We start from the raw sequence: 20,380 nt of genomic DNA, 5'->3' as shown, positions 1-20,380 counted from the left end.
TTTTAGAAAGCCAACGTCCCCGAAATACAACCCCAGAGTCCCGACGACACAACGCGGAACCATGAAACTCCGGAACTAAACACACGTGTTCACAAATGTGTCCGGAATCTTTTTCGTGTACCACCGATCTGGATGCGTGTGAATTTCCAACGCTGAGGTAAACAGTTTGTGATTGCGTGTGCATTTCGGATCGATTAATATATTTAATCTGTTACTTCACACACTTGGATTTCTGCCTCAATTTTGTTCAATTTGTCCAGTTAGCAAAGGTACTTATGTCAACACGTACTGTTGTGTTTGGTGTTGATATAAACGGATTCAACTCCGCGGTGAAGGAAGTTTCTGAACTTCAATAACGGCGTGGAGCCGATACCATGCTTTGTGGAATCTAGCTCCGATTACATCGTTTTTGCCCAAGGTCAATACTGAAACAACAACAAAATATTAATGCCCACCTTGTTTGTCTTCTGTGGTTGCTTGTTAATCAAATACGACCACCGACTGTTTCCTTGGTGAGATTCAATTGTAACACGGCCATTTGCGCTGAAAAGCAATGCGCAAACAGTCGGTGGATCTATTTTAATAAACGTTTGAGAAAGTATGGATTTCAGCAAACAAAAAAGGGACGCAGCTACAGAGGACAAACATGTGGGAGTTTCATCATGTATTTTACGTGTTGATCTTGGGCAAATTAATGTAGTCGGATCTACAGTCCACAAAGTCTGTTCTCGGCTCCACGACGTTAGTTTATGATGAACTTCACCAACTTTAAGATCGTGAGGTTTATTCCGCGAGAGTTGATAGTGCAATCGGTCTTGCACCTCGCTTTAGCCATGCAGGACTTTACTTAGTGAGCTCGCTGATACGTTTTTACCGTGTTTCCTTTGACAGATCTGTCAAGCTGAGGAGTTGGTCATCATGAAACGTCTATATATCGGTGGCCTGAGCCACACCATCACTCAGAAGGATCTGAAAGACAGATTTGGTAAATTTGGTGATGTTCAGGATGTGGAACTTCGGACCCGGAGAGATGATGAAGGTATGGGTCACACACACTACCTCTTCTAGGATCAGATCAGTGATTATCATATCCCTGTTTAGCCCAGTTTATTAAACCTTCAAATTCATTATTTAATGAATGAAATTACAGTCTAATGGCGACCTATAGCAACAACTTTGTGGCTGTGCCACGACGCGTAGCAACACTTGTTTTTAGCAGCGTGTATCCCGCGGTGAAAGGTATCCATAATCGGTAGACTGTTCTGATGGAAAGGTCACTTTCATCTCCGAGCGGTGCCCAAGGAAGTATTATATTGTTTGATGCTCCAAGTCATACATGGTGCTCAGGCTTCGTTCCACTTCCCGTCTACTGCAGCATGTTGCCCAAATGCAAGGCTGATTAGCTAGACAAACAGGTGTATGTGATACGAGAGACACAACATGGAATTCATGTTTGGTTTGGACTTAGAAGTGGGTGGTAGCATCAAATAATTAGATTTGAATACTTTCACGGGCTCTGCAATGCAAACAATGCCCTTTTCCATGCTTTTCCATCCCCATGCTGACATTGATATGTGACGGTGAGTTTCGTAGGGATAATCTCCGTGCTGACATTGATATGTGACGGTGAGTTTCGTAGGGATAATCTCCGTGCTGACATTGATATGTGACAGTGAGTTTCGTAGGGATAATCCCCGTGCTGACATTGATATGTGACGGTGAGTTTCGTAGGGATAATCACCGTGCTGACATTGATATGTGACGGTGAGTTTCGTAGGGATAATCTCCTGCTGACATTGATATGTGACGGTGAGTTTCGTAGGGATAATCCCCGTGCTGACTTTGATATGTGACGGTGAGTTTCGTAGGGCTAATCCCCGTGCTGACATTGATATGTGACGGTGAGTTTCGTAGGGCTAATCCCCGTGCTGACATTGATATGTGACGGTGAGTTTCGTAGGGATAATCCCCGTGCTGACATTGATATGTGACGGTGAGTTTCGTAGGGCTAATCCCCGTGCTGACATTGATTGTATTTCCACAGCAGTTTTACTGTCATTTGTAACGATGTGTTGTCCTTCTTCCACAGGAGTTCCTTATAAAACCTTTGGATATATCAATTTAGAAATTACTGATGCTGGTTTTAAGAAATGTAGGTGTCTTTTATTAAGTGCTCTCTCAAACATAATATACACATTCTGATACGTCCGATGATTTAATTCTGTTTCTAACGGTCTTTGTGTCCCTGTTGTGTCCCTGTTAGGTATGACTGTGTTGAACAAGTCCAAATGGAAAGGTGGAACAATACAAATTGAGCAGGCCAGAGAAACCTTCTTACAGAAGTAAGGATATTCCTATTTGTGTTTCACTGCAAACGTCTGTAGGCCTGGGTATCTTCTGAACAAGTGTCATCTGTAGGCCTATAGGTGTCTTCTGAGCGAGAGTCGTCTGTAGGCCTATAGGTATCTTCTGAACAAGTGTCGTCTGTAGGCCTATAGGTATCTTCTGAGCGAGAGTCGTTTGTAGGCCTATAGGTATCTTCTGAACAAGTGTCGTCTGTAGGCCTATAGGTATCTTCTGAACAAGTGTCGTCTGTAGGCCTATAGGTATCTTCTGAGCGAGAGTCGTCTGTAGGCCTATAGGTATCTTCTGAACAAGTGTCGTCTGTAGGCCTATAGGTATCTTCTGAGCGAGAGTCGTCTGTAGGCCTATAGGTATCTTCTGAGCGAGAGTCGTTTGTAGGCCTATAGGTATCTTCTGAGCGAGTGTTGTCGTATCTACATCAGAAGTTGCCAACCGGCCTTTTGGAGCTCTACTACGAGTGCAGGCTTTTGCTCCAGCCCTGTTCTAACACTTCATTCAGCGAATCAAAGTCCTGAAGGGGGAACGAAGATAAGGGTCCAGAGTCCTACACGAGTGTAGCTCCTCAAAAGGAAGGTTGGACAACTCTTGTTGTGTACACGGTATGATTGAATTGATGTGTGTGTATGTTTTCTATTACTAGATTAGCTCAGGAGCGTCATGAAGCTGCAGAGAAGATCCAATCACCAAGCGTCAACCACAAAGACAAACTCGTGGAGTCTATGAAGGAGGCAGGAGTGGAGAACTTCCATATGAAGGCAGCTGTTCCTGGGACAGAGATACCTGGGCACAAGGTGTGTGTGTGGGGGGGGGGTTGCCTGTATTTTATTATTGTACTAGACTGGTGCCAGATCTAATTGTTCTGACTGTGTCAACTCCTATAGTCATTGGCATGTGGTGCGACAATGGTCATACACCACAAAGCAATCTGAGACCAGGTTATTATTGAATACTGAGAATTACTTGCAGCGCTGAATGGCTGTTCTGTGGTCTTTTTTTTTAAACATCCATGTTTTAGTGTTATTTCTCAATTATTGTTCTTTTTTTTCTAGGATTGGGTTGTGAGTAAATTTGGACGAGTCCTCCCGGTTCTTAATCTCAAGTGCCAAGGAAGGAACAAGATATCCTTTTCAAATTTCCCAAGTTTCCTTTTCGTGGTCCAATCTGGAGAGAGAGGGAAAACAAACGTGGTAAAAGTAGAAATCCTGTCTCGTTGCCTGGTCATCGTTTAGTGATGCTGTTTGTTTTTATTACCGATGCTTATCTTCTCGATATAGTTCTAAACCGTGAGAATGCCGTTCGTTGACTACAGCTCAGCGTTCAACACCACAGTGCCCACAACGCTCATCACTGAGCTAAGGATCCTGGGTCTAAACACCTCCCTCTGCAACTGGATCCTGGACTTCCTGACGGGATGCCCCCTAGGTGGTGAGGGTAGGTAGCAACACATCTGCCACATTGATCCTCACCACTGGGGCCCCTCAGGGGTGCGTGCTTAGTCCCCACCTGTACTCCCTGTTCACCCACGACTGCTTGGCAGCGCACGACTCCCACACCATTAAATTTGCCGAAGGTGTTAGGCCTGATCACTGACAACGATGAGACAGCCTATAGGAAGGAGGTCCGAGACCTGGTCGCGTGGTGCCAGGACAACAACCTCTGCCTCAACGTGAGCAAGACAAAAGAGGTTATCGTAGACTACAGGAAATGGGGTCACTTTACCCCTGCTACCTACATGTACATATTAGCTTGACTAACCTGCACCCCCGCACATTGACTCGGTACCGGTACCCCCTGTTTATAATCTTGTCATAATTTTTATTCATATTTTTTTATATAACTTTTTTTAGGAAGTATTTATAAAAAATAAAAAATTCATCTGCATTGTTTGTTAAGGTCTTGTAAGTAAGCATTTTACGTAAGGTCTACCTACACATGTTGTATTCGGCGCATGTGACAAATATTTATTTATTTGAATTGTCTAGAAAAAACAGAATGTTAGTTCCCCTTGACTCCAGTATCACTTAATCAAGTATGATCTGTCGAAACACAGCCACAACATCAAGAAACTAGAGAGTTCAGCCGAGGCTCCAGACCCGACGCCCGTGTCCCAACTAACGTGGGAAATATCAGGTGGCGACGACGACATCAGTAAGAAGAGGAGAGGAGAGTTCCCACCGCAGAAAACACCACTTGCTAAAAAGAAGAAAGCCCGTCCGAACCAAGTCGTTGCAAACGGACAGTCCGATCGTGTGAAGTCCTGTGGGACCTCGGAGAAAGGTTCAACGGTTCTGAAGTCTAACGGCGAAACCAGACCTCCAACAAAACCTAAACAGACACCGGCCTCTAAGAAACTCCAGACGCAGACCTCTGTGTGTGTTTTTGACAGTGGCGATGACTCAGATGGTGACATTAGGATGTTGGCACAACAGAGCACCCCGGTGGACGGCCCGGTAGTAGATGAGGATGAAGACAACCTGGAGGTGGTAGGCGATAACTACATACCCAGAACATTCCAGCAGAAGATTAAAAATGTCTGCCAGCTTCCAGGGGGGTCTTCTGGGAAGAACGAGGAGGATTATGACTCAGCTGATACTGATGAGATCCTCAACTCCAGAAAATCAGCCAGCGGTACCAAGCAGGACCAACTGCCCGAGGTCAGTAAAACACAAGAGAAAGCTGAGGTGAATAAGCAAACCAACAACCTGGAAACAGACAGAACTAAAGCAAAAAAGGCTAACAAAGTCCTCCCTAAAAAGGCTGTAAAGAAAATCTTCCCTATAAAGAAGACCCCTTCGCCAGAGAGTGATAGTGGTGATGGTGAGGATGATGACTCGGAAGAAGAGCGTGAAGATTCCTACTCTTCAAAAGCCAAAAGGACTTATAACGTCCTCCCTAAGAAAAAGGCTATTGAGAAATCCACTACCCCTTCAGAATCTGATGATGATGATTCGGAAGAAGAGAGTGATTCTGACTCTTCAAAAGCCCAAAAGACCGGCAAGAAGGTTGTCTCTAAAAAGAAGACCCCTCCTTCAGAATTATCATCTGACGATAGTGAATCATATGAAGATACATCTGAGGCTAGCGCCGATTCCGAATACGAAGCCATGTTTACTAACTGTCAGAGGTTAGCGTTTTCACTGGACGATCTGCAGCAGTTGGTTAAAGAATCATTTTTAAAAGGCTTGGACCGGGACAGTGACGACGACGATCCGGGATCTGATTCACAACAACCAGGACCAAACCGAGTGTCTGAGGTGCTGGAACCCCGGACTTCTGCCTCTGAGGCTCCTGTACCGCTGGCTAAGACGGGAAATGGCAACACACCGGAGGAGATTCTGGCGGCCATCTTTGAAGAGGACAACAGCGACGAGGTGAGAGAGAAGAAGAAGAAGAAGAAGAAGAAAACAAATCCGTCAACATCTCTTCCTGCTTTCCAGGGGACCAAGGCTCTCTTAGCCACATCGCCACAAAGTCTAAAAAGACAAGTTGAAGAGGACGGAGAAACAGAGACGTCTACTAAGAAACAGAAACGTGACAGATTAGTAACTATTACTAAACCCAGTGCCTCTGAGGACGACGCCAAGGCTGTGTCAAAACCCTCAGACACTAAAGGCACTGAAACTAAAACTCGTCCTCCTAACCGCTCGGACAGGGAAGTGACAACCGAGTCACCAGCCCTCAGACGGAAAACGACTTCGAAAGCCGAGGCAGAGAAGAAGTCCGTCCCAGCGGCCAGCTCTACGTCCTGCAGCAGTGGGTGCTCCAGTGTGGAGTCAGAGATGGAGGAAGATGTACCTGCTAAAAAGACTCAGAAGGCTGAGGTCTGTGCTCTCTCTCTCTGTTCTCTCTCTGTTCTGTCTCTGTTCTCGCTCTCTTCTCGCTCTCTCTGTGCTCTCTCTCTGTGCTCTCTCTCTCTGTGCTCTCTCTCTGTGCTCTCTCTCTCTGTGCTCTCTCTCTCTGTGCTCTCTCTCTCTGTGCTCTCTCTGTTCTCGCTCTCTCTGTTCTCGCTCTCTCTGTTCTCGCTCTCTCTGTTCTCGCTCTCTCTGTTCTCGCTCTCTCTCTTCTCTCTGTTCTCTCTCTCTTCTCTCTCTTCTCTCTGTTCTCTCTCTCTCTCTGTTCTCTCTCTGTTCTCTCTCTGTGCTCTCTCTCTCTGTTCTCTCTCTGTTCTCTCTCTGTGCTCTCTCTCTCTATCTCTCTCTGTGCTCTCTCTCTCTCTGTGCTCTCTCTCTCTCTGTGCTCTCTCTCTCTCTGTGCTCTCTCTCTCTCTGTGCTCTCTCTCTCTGTGCTCTCTCTCTCTGTGCTCTCTCTCTCTGTGCTCTCTCTCTCTGTGCTCTCTCTCTCTGTGCTCTCTCTCTCTGTGCTCTCTCTCTCTGTGCTCTCGTTCTCTGTGCTCTCGTTCTCTGTGCTCTCACTCTCTGTGCTCTCACTCTCTGTGCTCTCACTCTCTGTGCTCTCACTCTCTGTGCTCGCTCTGTGCTCGCTCTGTTCTCGCTCTCTCTGTTCTCGCTCTCTCTGTTCTCGCTCTCTCTGTTCTCGCTCTCTCTGTTCTCGCTCTCTCTGCTCTCTCTCTCTGTGCTCTCACTCTCTGTGCTCTCTCTGTTCTCGCTCTCTCTGTTCTCGCTCTCTCTGTTCTCGCTCTCTCTGTTCTCGCTCTCTCTGTTCTCGCTCTCTCTGTGCTCTCTCTCTCTGTGCTCTCTCTGTTCTCGCTCTCTCTATTCTCGCTCTCTTCTCTCTGTTCTCTCTCTGTTCTCTCTCTGTTCTCTCTCTGTTCTCTCTCTGTTCTCTCTCTCTATCTCTCTCTGTGCTCTCTCTCTCTGTGCTCTCTCTCTCTGTGCTCTCGTGCTCTCTCTCTCTGTGCTCTCGTTCTCTCTCTCTGTGCTCTCGTTCTCTGTGCTCTCGTTCTCTGTGCTCTCGTTCTCTGTGCTCTCGCTCTCTGTGCTCTCGCTCTCTCTGTTCTCGCTCTCTCTGTTCTCGCTCTCTCTGTTCTCGCTCTCTCTGTTCTCGCTCTCTCTGTTCTCTCTGTTCTTTTATTGCCTTGTATTTGTTTTTAATCTCTTATGTCAGTAGCCTACCCTAACCTACCTGGGTAAATACCGTTAAAGTAAGTGTTGATCAGATTTATTCATTGTTGCAGGTGTCTAAGAAGGCCCAGACTGCTGCTGCTAAGCAACAGGACAACCAAAAACGCCTAGCTGCTCAGGAACAGAGGCAGAAGGAGGCTGAACTACAGAAGAAGCTCATCCAGGAGGCTCTGGCTAAACTGGTGAGTGACTGGTGGCATGACGCTCTGTCACACAAGTAGCAACAGTACAGTACAAGGCCCTTCTCCTGGTCAGAGCCACCAGTCAGGAGTGCTATTGCTTCTTGTGTTCTCTGTTATGTTGTTATCTGGGGGTGGCTTTTGGCTTGTTGATGACTGTTGTGATCTCATAACATATAGTACTCTATAGTCTGGGGGGGGTATATATACACTGCTCAAAAAAATCAAGGCAACACTAAAATAACTCATCCTCGATCTGAATGAGTGAAATATTCTTATTAAATACTTTTTTCTTTACATAGTTGAATGTGCTGACAACAAAATCACGCACAAATTATCAATGGAAATCAAATTTATCAGTCACACTCAACATTTAAAGTGGAAAACCACTTTGATGTGATGTCCTGAAGACTGTGAGAGCCTGTTGAATATACACCAACTCAGTGGGATATTTATCATTGACACATTGTTTTGTTTGTTAATGTCTTTCTTGTTGGTTCTTAACTCTGCTTTGTGGTCATGTAAATATTTCAACAAAAGAAGAGAAGGATTTTTGTCAGACTTTCCCAACCAATTTCATGGTGTTTTTGGTCAAGGATTCAGCTGCTGATGGGAAACACCACATCAAGTTTAGCTCTGATGAGGAAGAGGATGGCGATGAGGAAGAACATACTTCCCCTGTACCTCCCAACCCCAAGAAGACGCTGTTCCAGAACAGCCAGTCTGATGAGGAAGACTCTAGTGATGAAGAATCACCAGCTCGAGGAAAGCCAGGCCTTAAAGACACGGTAATTGGTTTTTGGGTGCATTGTTACAACCATGAACTAATATTAAAGTCATTGGATCACGACCAAATAACATCTGTAACCTGAGCGTTTGAATGGATTTCTGTTACGACCCTGTGAAGATACTGTTTTTATTCAACAGTCACATGTTATTTACCGTAGTAAAACACATGATTGGTAGCGTGGTCTCATACCTGTTGTTTGACTAGCCTGGGTACCGGTCTTATTGTGCCATCATGCCACTCCCTGTTTGGCATCAGAAAGACTGGCATGATGGCACAGTCTTGAACCCAGGCTGCTAATCTGAGATCAGACTGTATGGTTGTTTCACATATACATTTTTGCTGTTACCTGGTTCAGGAATATAGGAAGCTGGCGGGCAGCAACCTGTTTGACGACGACGATGATGATGATGATGAGGAGAAGGATGGGGACAGATTCCAGATTAAACCTCAGTTTGAAGGAAAAGCTGGAGCGAAGGTGAGCTGGTTTTACAACCGTTGTCTGGCTGGCTACTGACATTAGACACATTTCAGGCTGTTGACATTAGACTGTTGACATTAGACTGTTGACATTAGCCGGTTGACATTAGCCGGTTGACATTAGCCTGCTGACATTAGCCTGCTGACATTAGCCTGTTGACATTAGCCGGTTGACATTAGCCGGTTGACATTAGCCGGTTGACATTAGCCGGTTGACATTAGCCTGCTGACATTAGCCGGTTGACATTAGCCGGTTGACATTAGCCGGTTGACATTAGCCGGTTGACATTAGCCTGTTGACATTAGCCTGTTGACATTAGCCTGTTGACATTAGCCTGCTGACATTAGCCTGCTGACATTAGCCGGTTGACATTAGACTGTTGACATTAGCCGATTGACATTAGCCGGTTGACATTAGCCGGTTGACATTAGCCTGTTGACATTAGCCTGCTGACATTAGACTGCTGACATTAGACTGCTGACATTAGACTGCTGACATTAGCCTGTTGACATTAGCCTGTTGACATTAGCCTGTTGACATTAGCCGGTTGACATTAGCCGGTTGACATTAGACTGACATTAGCCTGTTGACATTAGACTGACATTAGACTGACATTAGACTGACATTAGACTGTTGACATTAGACTGTTGACATTAGACTGTTGACATTAGACTGTTGACATTATACTGACATTAGCCTGTTGACATTAGCCTGTTGACATTAGCCGGTTGACATTAGACTGACATTAGACGGTTGACATTAGACTGACATTAGACGGTTGACATTAGCCTGTTGACATTAGCCTGTTGACATTAGCCTGTTGACATTAGCCTGTTGACATTAGCCTGTTGACATTAGACTGTTGACATTAGCCGGTTGACATTAGCCGGTTGACATTAGTCTGAAATGACACCCTATTCTCTAAGTTGTATTGTATCAAAGTGTCTGCTAAATGACCGTGTTCTGTATGGTCAGTGAGTCATTTAGCTGACTCTCTCTTATCCGGAGAGACGTACGGTCAGTGAGTCATTTAGCTGACTCTCTCTTATCCGGAGAGACGTACGGTCAGTGAGTCATTTAGCTGTGCTTTCACTCTAGTGGTAGAGACGGAGTCTACAACATGAGACGGAGTTTACAACGGAGTTTACAACCCACACAAGTGGCTCAGGTAGTGCACATCAATGCGAGATGTGGCAAGAAGGTTTGCAGTCCTGTGTGGCTCAGTCGGTAGAGCATGGCGCTTGCAACGCCAAGCGTCGTGGGTTCGATTCCCGCTGTGGCCACCCATATGTAAAAGTAGTGGCCCCAGCCGACTTGTAAGTCGCTTTGGACAAAAGCGTCTGCTAAATGGGATATATAGTGAGTCATTTAGCTGACTCTCTTATCCGGAGAGACGTACGGTCAGTGAGTCATTTAGCTGACTCTCTAATCCGGAGAGACGTACGGTCAGTGAGTCATTTAGCTGTGCTTTCACTCTAGTGGTAGAGACGGAGTCTACAACATGAGACGGAGTTTACAACCCACACAAGTGGCTCAGGTAGTGCACATCAATGCGAGATGTGGCAAGAAGGTTTGCTGTTTCTGTCAGCGTAGTGTCCAGAGCATGAAGGCACTACCAGGAGACAGGCCAGTACATCAGGAGACGTGGAGGAGGCCGTAGGAGGGCAACAACCCAGCAGCAGGACCGCTACCTCCGCCTTTGTGCAAGGAGGAGCAGGAGGAGCACTGCCACAGGTGTCCACAGGTCCCGATGTCCACAGGTGGGGGTTGTGCTTACAGCCCAACACCGTGCAGGACGTTTGGCATTTGCCAGAGAACACCAAGATTGGCAAATTCGCCACTGGCAACCTGTGCTCTTCACAGATGAAAGCAGGTTCACACTGAGCACATGTGACAGACGTGACAGAGTCTGGAGACGCCGTGGAGAACGTTCTGCTGCCTGCAACATCCTCCAGCATGACTGGTTTGGCGGTGGGTCAGTCGTGGGGTGGCATTTCTTTGGGGGGCCGCACAGCCCTCCATGTGCTCGCCAGAGGTAGCCTGACTGCCATTAGGTACCGAGATGAGATCCTCAGACCCCTTGTGAGACCATATGCTGGTGCGGTTGGCCCTTGGTTCCTCCTAATGCAAGACAATGCTAAACCTCATGTGGCTGGAGTGTGTCAGCAGTTCCAGCAAGAAGAAGGCATTGATGCTATGGACTGGCCCGCCCGTTCCCCAGACCTGAATCCAACTGAGCACATCTGGGACATCATGTCTCGCTCCATCCACCAACGCCACGTTGCACCACAGACTGTCCAGGAGTTGGCGGATGCTTTAGTCCAGGTCTGGGAGGAGATCCCTCAGGAGACCATCCGCCACCTCATCAGGAGCATGCCCAGGCGTTGTAGGGAGGTCATACAGGCACGTGGAGGCCACACACACTACTGAGCCTCATTTTGACTTGTTTTAAGGACATTACATCAAAGTTGGATCAGCCTGTAGTGTGGTTTTCCACTTTAATTTTGAGTGTGACACCAAATCCAGACCTCCATGGGTTGATACATTTGATTTCCATTGATAATTTTTGTGTGATTTTGTTGTCAGCACAAAAAGTATTTTAATAAGAATATTTCATTCATTCAGATCTAGGTGGTGTTATTTTAGTGTTCCCTTTATTTTCTTGAGCAGTGTGTGTGTATATATATATGTATGTATACTACCTTTTTATTATCTTTTCTTACAAACTTGTTTTATTAAAAATTGTTTGTAGCTCATGCAACTGCAGTCGAGGTTTGGAACAGATGAGCGTTTCCAGATGGATCACAGGTTTGTTGACAGTGACGACGCCGACAACGAACCAGGTGAGGCAGATCGACTGTCCTTATTGGACGGTTCTTTCTCTCTGAAAATCCCGTTCCCAAACCCTCTCCATCGGACTCTGCCTTTTCGTCAGTACTTTTATGGGTTTGATTTTATTTACTATTTTTATTTTTCCCTTCACAGAGATGGAGGCGTCTCAGCCGGAGAGAGAGTGTGAGCTCGTAGAGGAGAAGAAGAAAAGTCTAGACATCTTAAATCATCTCCTCCACATCAACGTACAACCCTCTGACCCTAATAAACCGACAGCTAAGGGCAAGACGTTCAGGTCAGTCAGAACTCACTGGAGTTCATATGGGGCCCCTGGTCAACAGTAGTGCGCTATGGGGCCCCTGGTCAACAGTAGTGCGCTATGGGGCCCCTGGTCAACAGTAGTGCGCTATGGGGCCCCTGGTCAACAGTAGTGCGCTATGGGGCCCCTGGTCAACAGTAGTGCGCTATGGGGCCCCTGGTCAACAGTAGTGCGCTATAGGGGCCCCTGGTCAACAGTAGTGCGCTATGGGGCCCCTGGTCAACAGTAGTGCGCTATGGGGCCCCTGGTCAACAGTAGTGCTCTATGGGGCCCCTGGTCAACAGTAGTGCGCTATGGGGCCCCTGGTCAACAGTAGTGCGCTATGGGGCCCCTGGTCAACAGTAGTGCTCTATGGGGCCCCTGGTCAACAGTAGTGCGCTATGGGGCCCCTGGTCAACAGTAAAGAGTTGTGTCTGTTAGTCTAATTTCAACAGTCCAATGTCGACAGCCTGAGTTTTCTGTCAGTCTAATGACAACCGTCTGTCAGCCTGTCTGTCGAATGTTGAGGTCAGAAGACTGTATGAGGGCAAGATGGCTCTGAAGTCTAATGTTGTTCCCCATTTTGGATACAGGTCAAATGCTCTTGTTCCCCATTTTGGATACAGGTCAAATGCTCTTGTTCCCCATTTTGGATACAGGTCAAATGCTCTTGTTGCCCGTTTCTGATGTTTTGTATTTTCACAGCATGTTGTAATGTTTTTTTTCTGTTGTTGCAGAGATATCTCAGCGTTGCAGTATGACCCAACCAAAGAGGAGCACGCTGCTTTTGAAACTAAGAACGACAAGCCCAAGAAAGACAGGTAGCCGCTTCGCAAGAACAAAGAGCCCGTTGTCATAGTAACAAAAGGAGAATCAGGAAATCTAATTTGATTTGTAGTTCTGGACCAAAAAGCCCTTATGCATTTTCTTTTTAAATGAAGTCAAATGTTTTCATTACAAAAGTTTCCTGTATGTACAAACAGTGATATGTAGCCAGCCTCGTACGCACCAAGTAGCCCGGCCCCCTGCGCGCCAAGTAGCCCGGCCCCCTGCGCGCCAAGTAGCCCGGCCCCCTGCGCGCCAAGTAGCCAGGCCCCCTGCGCGCCAAGTAGCCAGGCCCCCTGCGCGCCAAGTAGCCCGGCCCCCTGTGCACAAAGTAATGATCGATGAAGAGTACACTGTGTTTCTCCTTCTGTCTTTCCAGAAAGACACCCTGTTACTATCACAGTCTGCCTTTGAACATCATCCTTGTACAAACTAAATACTGTAAGGTACATGGGGCCTCCTGAGTTGGGCAGCGGTCTAAGACACTGCATCGCAGTGCTAGAGGCGTCACTACAGACCCGGGTACAATCCCAGTCTGTGTCATAGCCGGGCCGCAACTTGGAGACCCATGAGGCGGCCCGCAATTGTCCCAGCGTCGTCCGGGTTAGGGGAGGGTTTGGCCGGCCGGGATGTCCTTGTCCCATTGCGCACCAGCGACTCTTGTGGCGGGCCGGGCGCAGTGCAAGCTGACACGGTCGCCAGGTGTACGATGTTTCCTCCGACACATTGGTGCAGCTGGCTTCCGGGGTTAAGCAATTGTGCTTCTACACCTGCATTGCTTGCTGTTTTGGGGTTTTAGGCTGGGTTTCTGTACAGCACTTTGAGATATCAGCTGATGTACGAAGGGCTATTTAATTTGATTTGATTTAAGCGAGCAGTGCGTTAAGAAGCAGTGCGGCTTGGCAGGGTCGTGTTTCAGAGGACGCGTGGCTCTCGACCTTCGCCTCTCCTGAGTCCGTTCGGTAGTTGCAGCGATGAGACAAGACTGTAACTACCAATTTTAAAAAATCATTAAAAACAAAGAGTAGGTGCAGCAGGAAGGTGAGGAACATGTTTTACTAAGTTGTTCTTGTCTCATGTGTTAATCCCAGTAAACTGGCAAGGAAGAAGAAGCGGGAGGAGGCGGAGAAGCTGCCAGAGGTCTCCAGGGAAATGTACTACGATGTGTCCATGGATCTGAAGGAGGTGTTTGGAACCTCCAAGGAGGAGAAAACAGAGGAGGAGGAGAATGTGGCCTGGGATAAAGAAGAGGAAGAGACCAGTCAGCCTATGGCAGTCGATCCAGTGATGGTGTCATCTCACCTGTCAACCAATGAGGGAGAGGCATCGTCAGGCTTCAAGTTCTCGTTCTTTGGGGGTGACACGGCAGCCGACACCACCACTGGAAAGGGTAATGGACTGTACTTGCGTTGTGTGTTTACGTTTCCTTTTCTTCTGTTAATGCAACCAGCTGTCTTTGCTCTTGCCGGTCAAGTCTTGGCGTTCTGTAAACAGCATCTTCCTCTGTTCAATCTCATTACACAGGACCATTTATGACCATGTGATGGCCCATTACTGGGTCTCCTCTGGTCTGACCCCCTGGGTCTCCTCTGGTAGGACCCCCTGGGTCTCCTCTGGTCTGACCCCCTGAGACTCCTCTGGTCTGACCCCCTAGGACTCCTCTGGTCTGACCCCCTGGGTCTTTCCTCTGGTCTGACCCCCTGGGTCTTTCCTCTGGTCTGACCCCCTGGGTCTTTCCTCTGGTCTGACCCCCTGGGTCTTTCCTCTGGTCTGACCCCCTGGGTCTTTCCTCTGGTCTGACCCCCTGGCCCCACACCTGCCAGTTGTCAGTACACACAGCAGTGGCATGATCTTTGACGTCAAGTTTAGTGTCTATATCTGTCTCTGGTTGTCCCTCTCCAGAGGAGTACCGTATCGAGACGCTCAAGGGGGCCAAGGTGTCATGGCAGGTGGACCCTCGTTTTCAGGACAGCAGTGATGAGGAGGAGGAGGAGGAAGAGGAGGCCAAGGAACAGACTGACACCACCACACCCACAGAGTAATACCTTATAGCCACTTTTTATTAACTACTTACAGCTTCAGAGTAACATCAAACATTGAGTAATACGCCCCTGTTTACCTGTATCGATAGTTAGGCCCCTGTTTACCTGTATCGACACGGTTAGGCCCCTGTTTACCTGTATCGATAGTTAGGCACCCGTTTACCTGTATCGATAGTTAGGCACCCGTTTACCTGTATCGATAGTTAGGCCCCCGTTTACCTGTGTCAATAGTTAGGCCCCTGTTTACCTGTGTCCATAGTTAGGCCCCTGTTTACCTGTGTCGATAGTTAGGCCCCTGTTTACCTGTGTCGATAGTTAGGCCCCTGTTTACCTGTGTCGATAGTTAGGCCCCTGTTTACCTGTGTCGATAGTTAGGCCCCTGTTTACCTGTATCGACACGGTTAGGCCCCTGTTTACCTGTGTCGATAGTTAGGCCCCTGTTTACCTGTATCGACACGGTTAGGCCCCTGTTTACCTGTATCGATAGTTAGGCCCCTGTTTACCTGTGTCGATAGTTAGGCCCCTGTTTACCTGTATCGACACGGTTAGGCCCCTGTTTACCTGTATCGATAGTTAGGCACCCGTTTACCTGTATCGATAGTTAGGCACCCGTTTACCTGTATCGATAGTTAGGCCCCCGTTTACCTGTGTCGATAGTTAGGCCCCTGTTTACCTGTATCGATAGTTAGGCCCCTGTTTACCTGTATCGATAGTTAGGCCCCTGTTTACCTGTGTCGATAGTTAGGCCCCTGTTTACCTGTGTCGATAGTTAGGCCCCTGTTTACCTGTGTCGATAGTTAGGCCCCTGTTTACCTGTATCGATAGTTAGGCCCCTGTTTACCTGTGTCGATAGTTAGGCCCCTGTTTACCTGTGTCGATAGTTAGGCCCCTGTTTACCTGTGTCGATAGTTAGGCCCCTGTTTACCTGTGTCGATAGTTAGGCCCCTGTTTACCTGTGTCGATAGTTAGGCCCCTGTTTACCTGTATCGACACGGCTAGGCCCCTGTTTACCTGTATCGATAGTTAGGCCCCTGTTTACCTGTGTCGATAGTTAGGCCCCCGTTTACCTGTGTCGATAGTTAGGCCCCTGTTTACCTGTATCGACATGGCTAGGCCCCTGTTTACCTGTGTCGATAGTTAGGCCCCCGTTTACCTGTGTCGATAGTTAGGCCCCTGTTTACCTGTGTCGATAGTTAGGCCCCTGTTTACCTGTATCGACACGGCTAGGCCCCTGTTTACCTGTATCGATAGTTAGGCCCCCGTTTACCTGTATCAATAGTTAGGCCCCCGTTTACCTGTGTCGGCGCGGTTAGGCCCCCGTTTACCTGTGTCGGCGCGGTTAGGCCCCCGTTTACCTGTGTCGACGCGGTTAGGCCCCCGTTTACCTGTGTCGGCGCGGTTAGGCCCCCGTTTACCTGTGTCGACGCGGTTAGGCCCCCGTTTACCTGTGTAAGGTCCCGGTTAGGCCCCCGTTTACCTGTGTAAGGTCCCGGTTAGGTCCCCGTTTACCTGTGTAAGGTCCCGGTTAGGCCCCCGTTTACCTGTGTAAGGTCCCGGTTAGGTCCCCGTTTACCTGTGTAAGGTCCCGGTTAGGTCCCCGTTTACCTGTGTAAGGTCCCGGTTAGGTCCCCGTTTACCTGTGTAAGGTCCCTGTTAGGTCCCTGTGGGTTGCTTTGACTATTGATTATGATGATATTAGATGGGTTGCTTTGACTATTGATTATGATGATATTAGATGGGTTGCTTTGACTATTGATTATGATAGCATTATATGGATTGCTTTGACTATTGATTATGATGATATTAGATGGGTTGCTTTGACTATTGATTATGATAGCATTATATGGGTTGCTTTGACTATTGATTATGATGGTATTAGATGGGTTGCTTTGACTATTGATTATGATAGCATTATATGGATTGCTTTGACTATTGATTATGATGATATTAGATGGGTTGCTTTGACTATTGATTATGATAGCATTATATGGGTTGCTTTGACTATTGATTATGATGGTATTAGATGGGTTGCTTTGACTATTGATTATGATGATATTAGTTGGGTTGCTTTGACTATTGATTATGATGGTATTAGATGGGTTGCTTTGACTATTGATTATGATGATATTAGTTGGGTTGCTTTGACTATTGATTATGATGGTATTAGATGGGTTGCTTTGACAGTGCTGCCAGTGTATTGACTTTGTTAACTGTTTGTTTCTGTTCATTAGAGAGCCGCTGGCGTCGAAGAAAGCCTTCTTCTTTTTCCGTCTCGACGATGAACGGTTAAAAGGTAACGTTTGGCCGGTTTTTCACAACACACTTTCGTTTCTTTCTTTTGGCTAAGGGAACTTTGTTTTAAAATTTCAACATAAAAAAAATGTTTTTAAAAGTATTAAAAACATATCATCACAATATAAACATGACACACTTTTGTTTTGTCCAATCAGAGGGGCCTAAAGCGTTCTGCAGGTCATCCAAGCTGGAGGACCAAAGAGAGATGTGGGAGGAGAAGAGGACGGGACTCATAGAGGTCAGGCCCTGTCTGTCTGACACTTTAATTTTTAATTTAATTTTACCTTTATTTAACCAGGCAAGTCAGTTAAGAACACATTCTTAATGGACTTAAAACTATTCTTCAGTTACTTTTAGTAAATGATTGCTGTCAAATTACATGAATTAAGAGTTTTCAATATAACTAAAAAGGATTCCTTTGTAAAATAATGATTGTCAGTAAAGCAACAAAAAAAGTACCTATATATGTATACGATAATGTATACAATATAGAATAATGAATAAGACAATGTATACAATATAGAATCACGTATATGATAATGTATCAAATATAGAAAAGCGTATATGATAATGTATACAATATAAAATCATGTATACAATATAGAATAATGAATACAATAATGTATACAATATAGGATCATGTATACGATAATGTATACAATATAGAATAGTGCATATGATAATGTATACAATATAGAATCATGCATACGATAATGTATAAAATATAGAATCACAAATACGATAATGTATACAATATAGAATCATGAATACGATCATGTATACAATATAGAATAATGTATACAATATAGAATAATGTATACGATCATGTATACAATATAGAATAATGTATACAATATAGAATAATGTATACAATATAGAATAATGTATACGATCATGTATACAATATCGAATAATGTATACAATATAGAATAATGTATACAATATAGAATAATGTATACAATATAGAATAATGTATACAATATAGAATCGTGTATACAATATATAATCATGTATACGATAAGGTATACAATATATAATCATGTATACGATAAGGTATACAATATAGAATCATGCATACGATAAGGTATACAATATAGAATCACGAATACGATAATGTATACAATATAGAATCATGAATACGATCATGTATACAATATAGAATAATGTATACAATATAGAATAATGTATACGATCATGTATACAATATAGAATAATGTATACAATATAGAATAATGTATACGATATAGAATAATGTATACGATATAGAATAATGTATACGATATAGAATAATGTATACGATATAGAATAATGTATACGATATAGAATAATGTATACAATAATGTATACGATAATGTATACGATATAGAATAATGTATACAATATAGAATAATGTATACGATATAGAATAATGTATACGATATAGAATAATGTATACAATATAGAACCATGTATATGATCATGTATACAATATAGAATAATGTATACGATATAGAATAATGTATACGATATAGAATAATGTATACGATATAGAATAATGTATACAATATAGAATAATGTATACAATATAGAACCATGTATATGATCATGTATACAATATAGAATAATGTATACGATATAGAATAATGTATACGATATAGAATAATGTATACGATATAGAATAATGTATATGATATAGAATAATGTATACAATATAGAATAATGTATACGATATAGAATAATGTATACGATATAGAATAATGTATACAATATAGAACCATGTATACAATATAGAATAATGTATACGATATAGAATAATGTATACAATATAGAATAATGTATACAATATAGAACCATGTATATGATCATGTATACAATATAGAATAATGTATACGATATAGAATAATGTATACGATATAGAATAATGTATACGATATAGAATAATGTATACAATATAGAATAATGTATACAATATAGAACCATGTATATGATCATGTATACAATATAGAATAATGTATACGATATAGAATAATGTATACGATATAGAATAATGTATACGATAATGTATACGATATAGAATAATGTATACAATATAGAATAATGTATACAATATAGAATAATGTATACAATATAGAACCATGTATATGATCATGTATACAATATAGAATAATGTATACAATATAGAACCATGTATATGATCATGTATACAATATAGAATAATGTATACGATATAGAATAATGTATACGATATAGAATAATGTATACGATATAGAATAATGTATACGATATAGAATAATGTATACGATATAGAATAATGTATACGATATAGAATAATGTATACGATAATGTCTTTCTGATGTGTTTTTTCCCCAGGAGTACCGTAAAAAACACAAGGATGCAAGAAGGAAGCTGAAAACCTCCCAAAGAAACTGACACACGAGATCCACAAGACATTGAGAGAGAGAGAGAGAGGACCTCTCGTTTGACAACGTCTTACCCGACTCGAGTTGGGACTAACAACCATGCTAGTCCCAAGACTTCTCCTCAGACCATTTCAAATCATATTTTGACTTTAGGGATGTTACTTTTTTTTTGTATTATGTTCTAACCTCCAACTGCAATCGTGTTACCGGCATAGTTTTTATTTATCAAGAAACATGGCCGTTTACCAATAAAACCAGGTCCACTTTCCACCACCAGGGGGCAGGACCGTGTAGCTTTAACTCAGATGGTGTTATTGACTTCCTTGAGGTGGTGTGGGGAGACTGAAGGTGCTCCTAGACGCTGGTCTCGGGTCAGTTTTTGAATTTTGCCCCACTAATTGTTAACATTAGGATTGGGGGGAAGGGGAAGCTGATCTTAGATCTGTACCTGAGGGGAAACTTCACACTGGAGTGATCCAACTCCATTTACATTACATAATGATGTGAATCTGATCTGTACTACAGAATTGCATGTTTGTAATTGATTTATGTCTCTTTTTTTCGATGGAGAATTAAAACTTAAGAATATCTTTCGATTGTGATTTTATTATTTAAGCCATTTTGGATCATTGGGTGGAGAAAGGACTTTGTGTTATTTTGAGATTTCCACAGACAATTTTAGTGAGTAGTGTGTTTTCTCTATTCTCTTTACTAATGAGTGAACAGTGGCTACGGGGGCCACACACTACGGGGGCCACACACTACGGAGGTCACAGAGTACAGTCCTTAGTGTTTTG

The 20,380-nt window shown here is 44.4% G+C and overlaps 1 protein-coding gene across 2 annotated transcripts; it reads left to right on the top strand.

Moving 5' to 3' along the window:
• The first annotated feature begins 71 nt into the window (after positions 1-71).
• On the top strand, positions 72-20,173 carry nol8 (nucleolar protein 8). 2 transcript variants are annotated; one of them, XM_064967417.1, is made up of 18 exons: positions 72-157; positions 892-1,039; positions 2,090-2,152; positions 2,264-2,342; positions 3,005-3,155; positions 3,414-3,482; positions 4,386-6,185; positions 7,499-7,627; positions 8,221-8,412; positions 8,770-8,889; positions 11,645-11,735; positions 11,878-12,019; positions 12,760-12,843; positions 13,939-14,237; positions 14,750-14,885; positions 17,121-17,182; positions 17,340-17,422; positions 19,534-20,173. In XM_064967417.1, exons 2-18 carry the CDS (start codon positions 919-921, stop codon positions 19,591-19,593), a joined length of 3,681 nt encoding a protein of 1,226 aa, XP_064823489.1. In that variant the 5' UTR covers positions 72-157; positions 892-918; the 3' UTR covers positions 19,594-20,173. The 2 variants fall into 2 exon arrangements, with proteins under 2 accessions (XP_064823489.1, XP_064823487.1); XM_064967415.1 differs by having other exon boundaries at positions 145-269.
• Positions 20,174-20,380: the final 207 nt, after the last annotated feature.

Source organism: Oncorhynchus masou, chromosome 6 (assembly GCF_036934945.1).
Source record: "Oncorhynchus masou masou isolate Uvic2021 chromosome 6, UVic_Omas_1.1, whole genome shotgun sequence".
In the NCBI taxonomy this organism is placed as follows: domain Eukaryota; kingdom Metazoa; phylum Chordata; class Actinopteri; order Salmoniformes; family Salmonidae; genus Oncorhynchus; species Oncorhynchus masou.
Note: the sequence above shows the minus strand (reverse complement) of the source record. Positions and strands in the feature narration are given on the sequence as shown.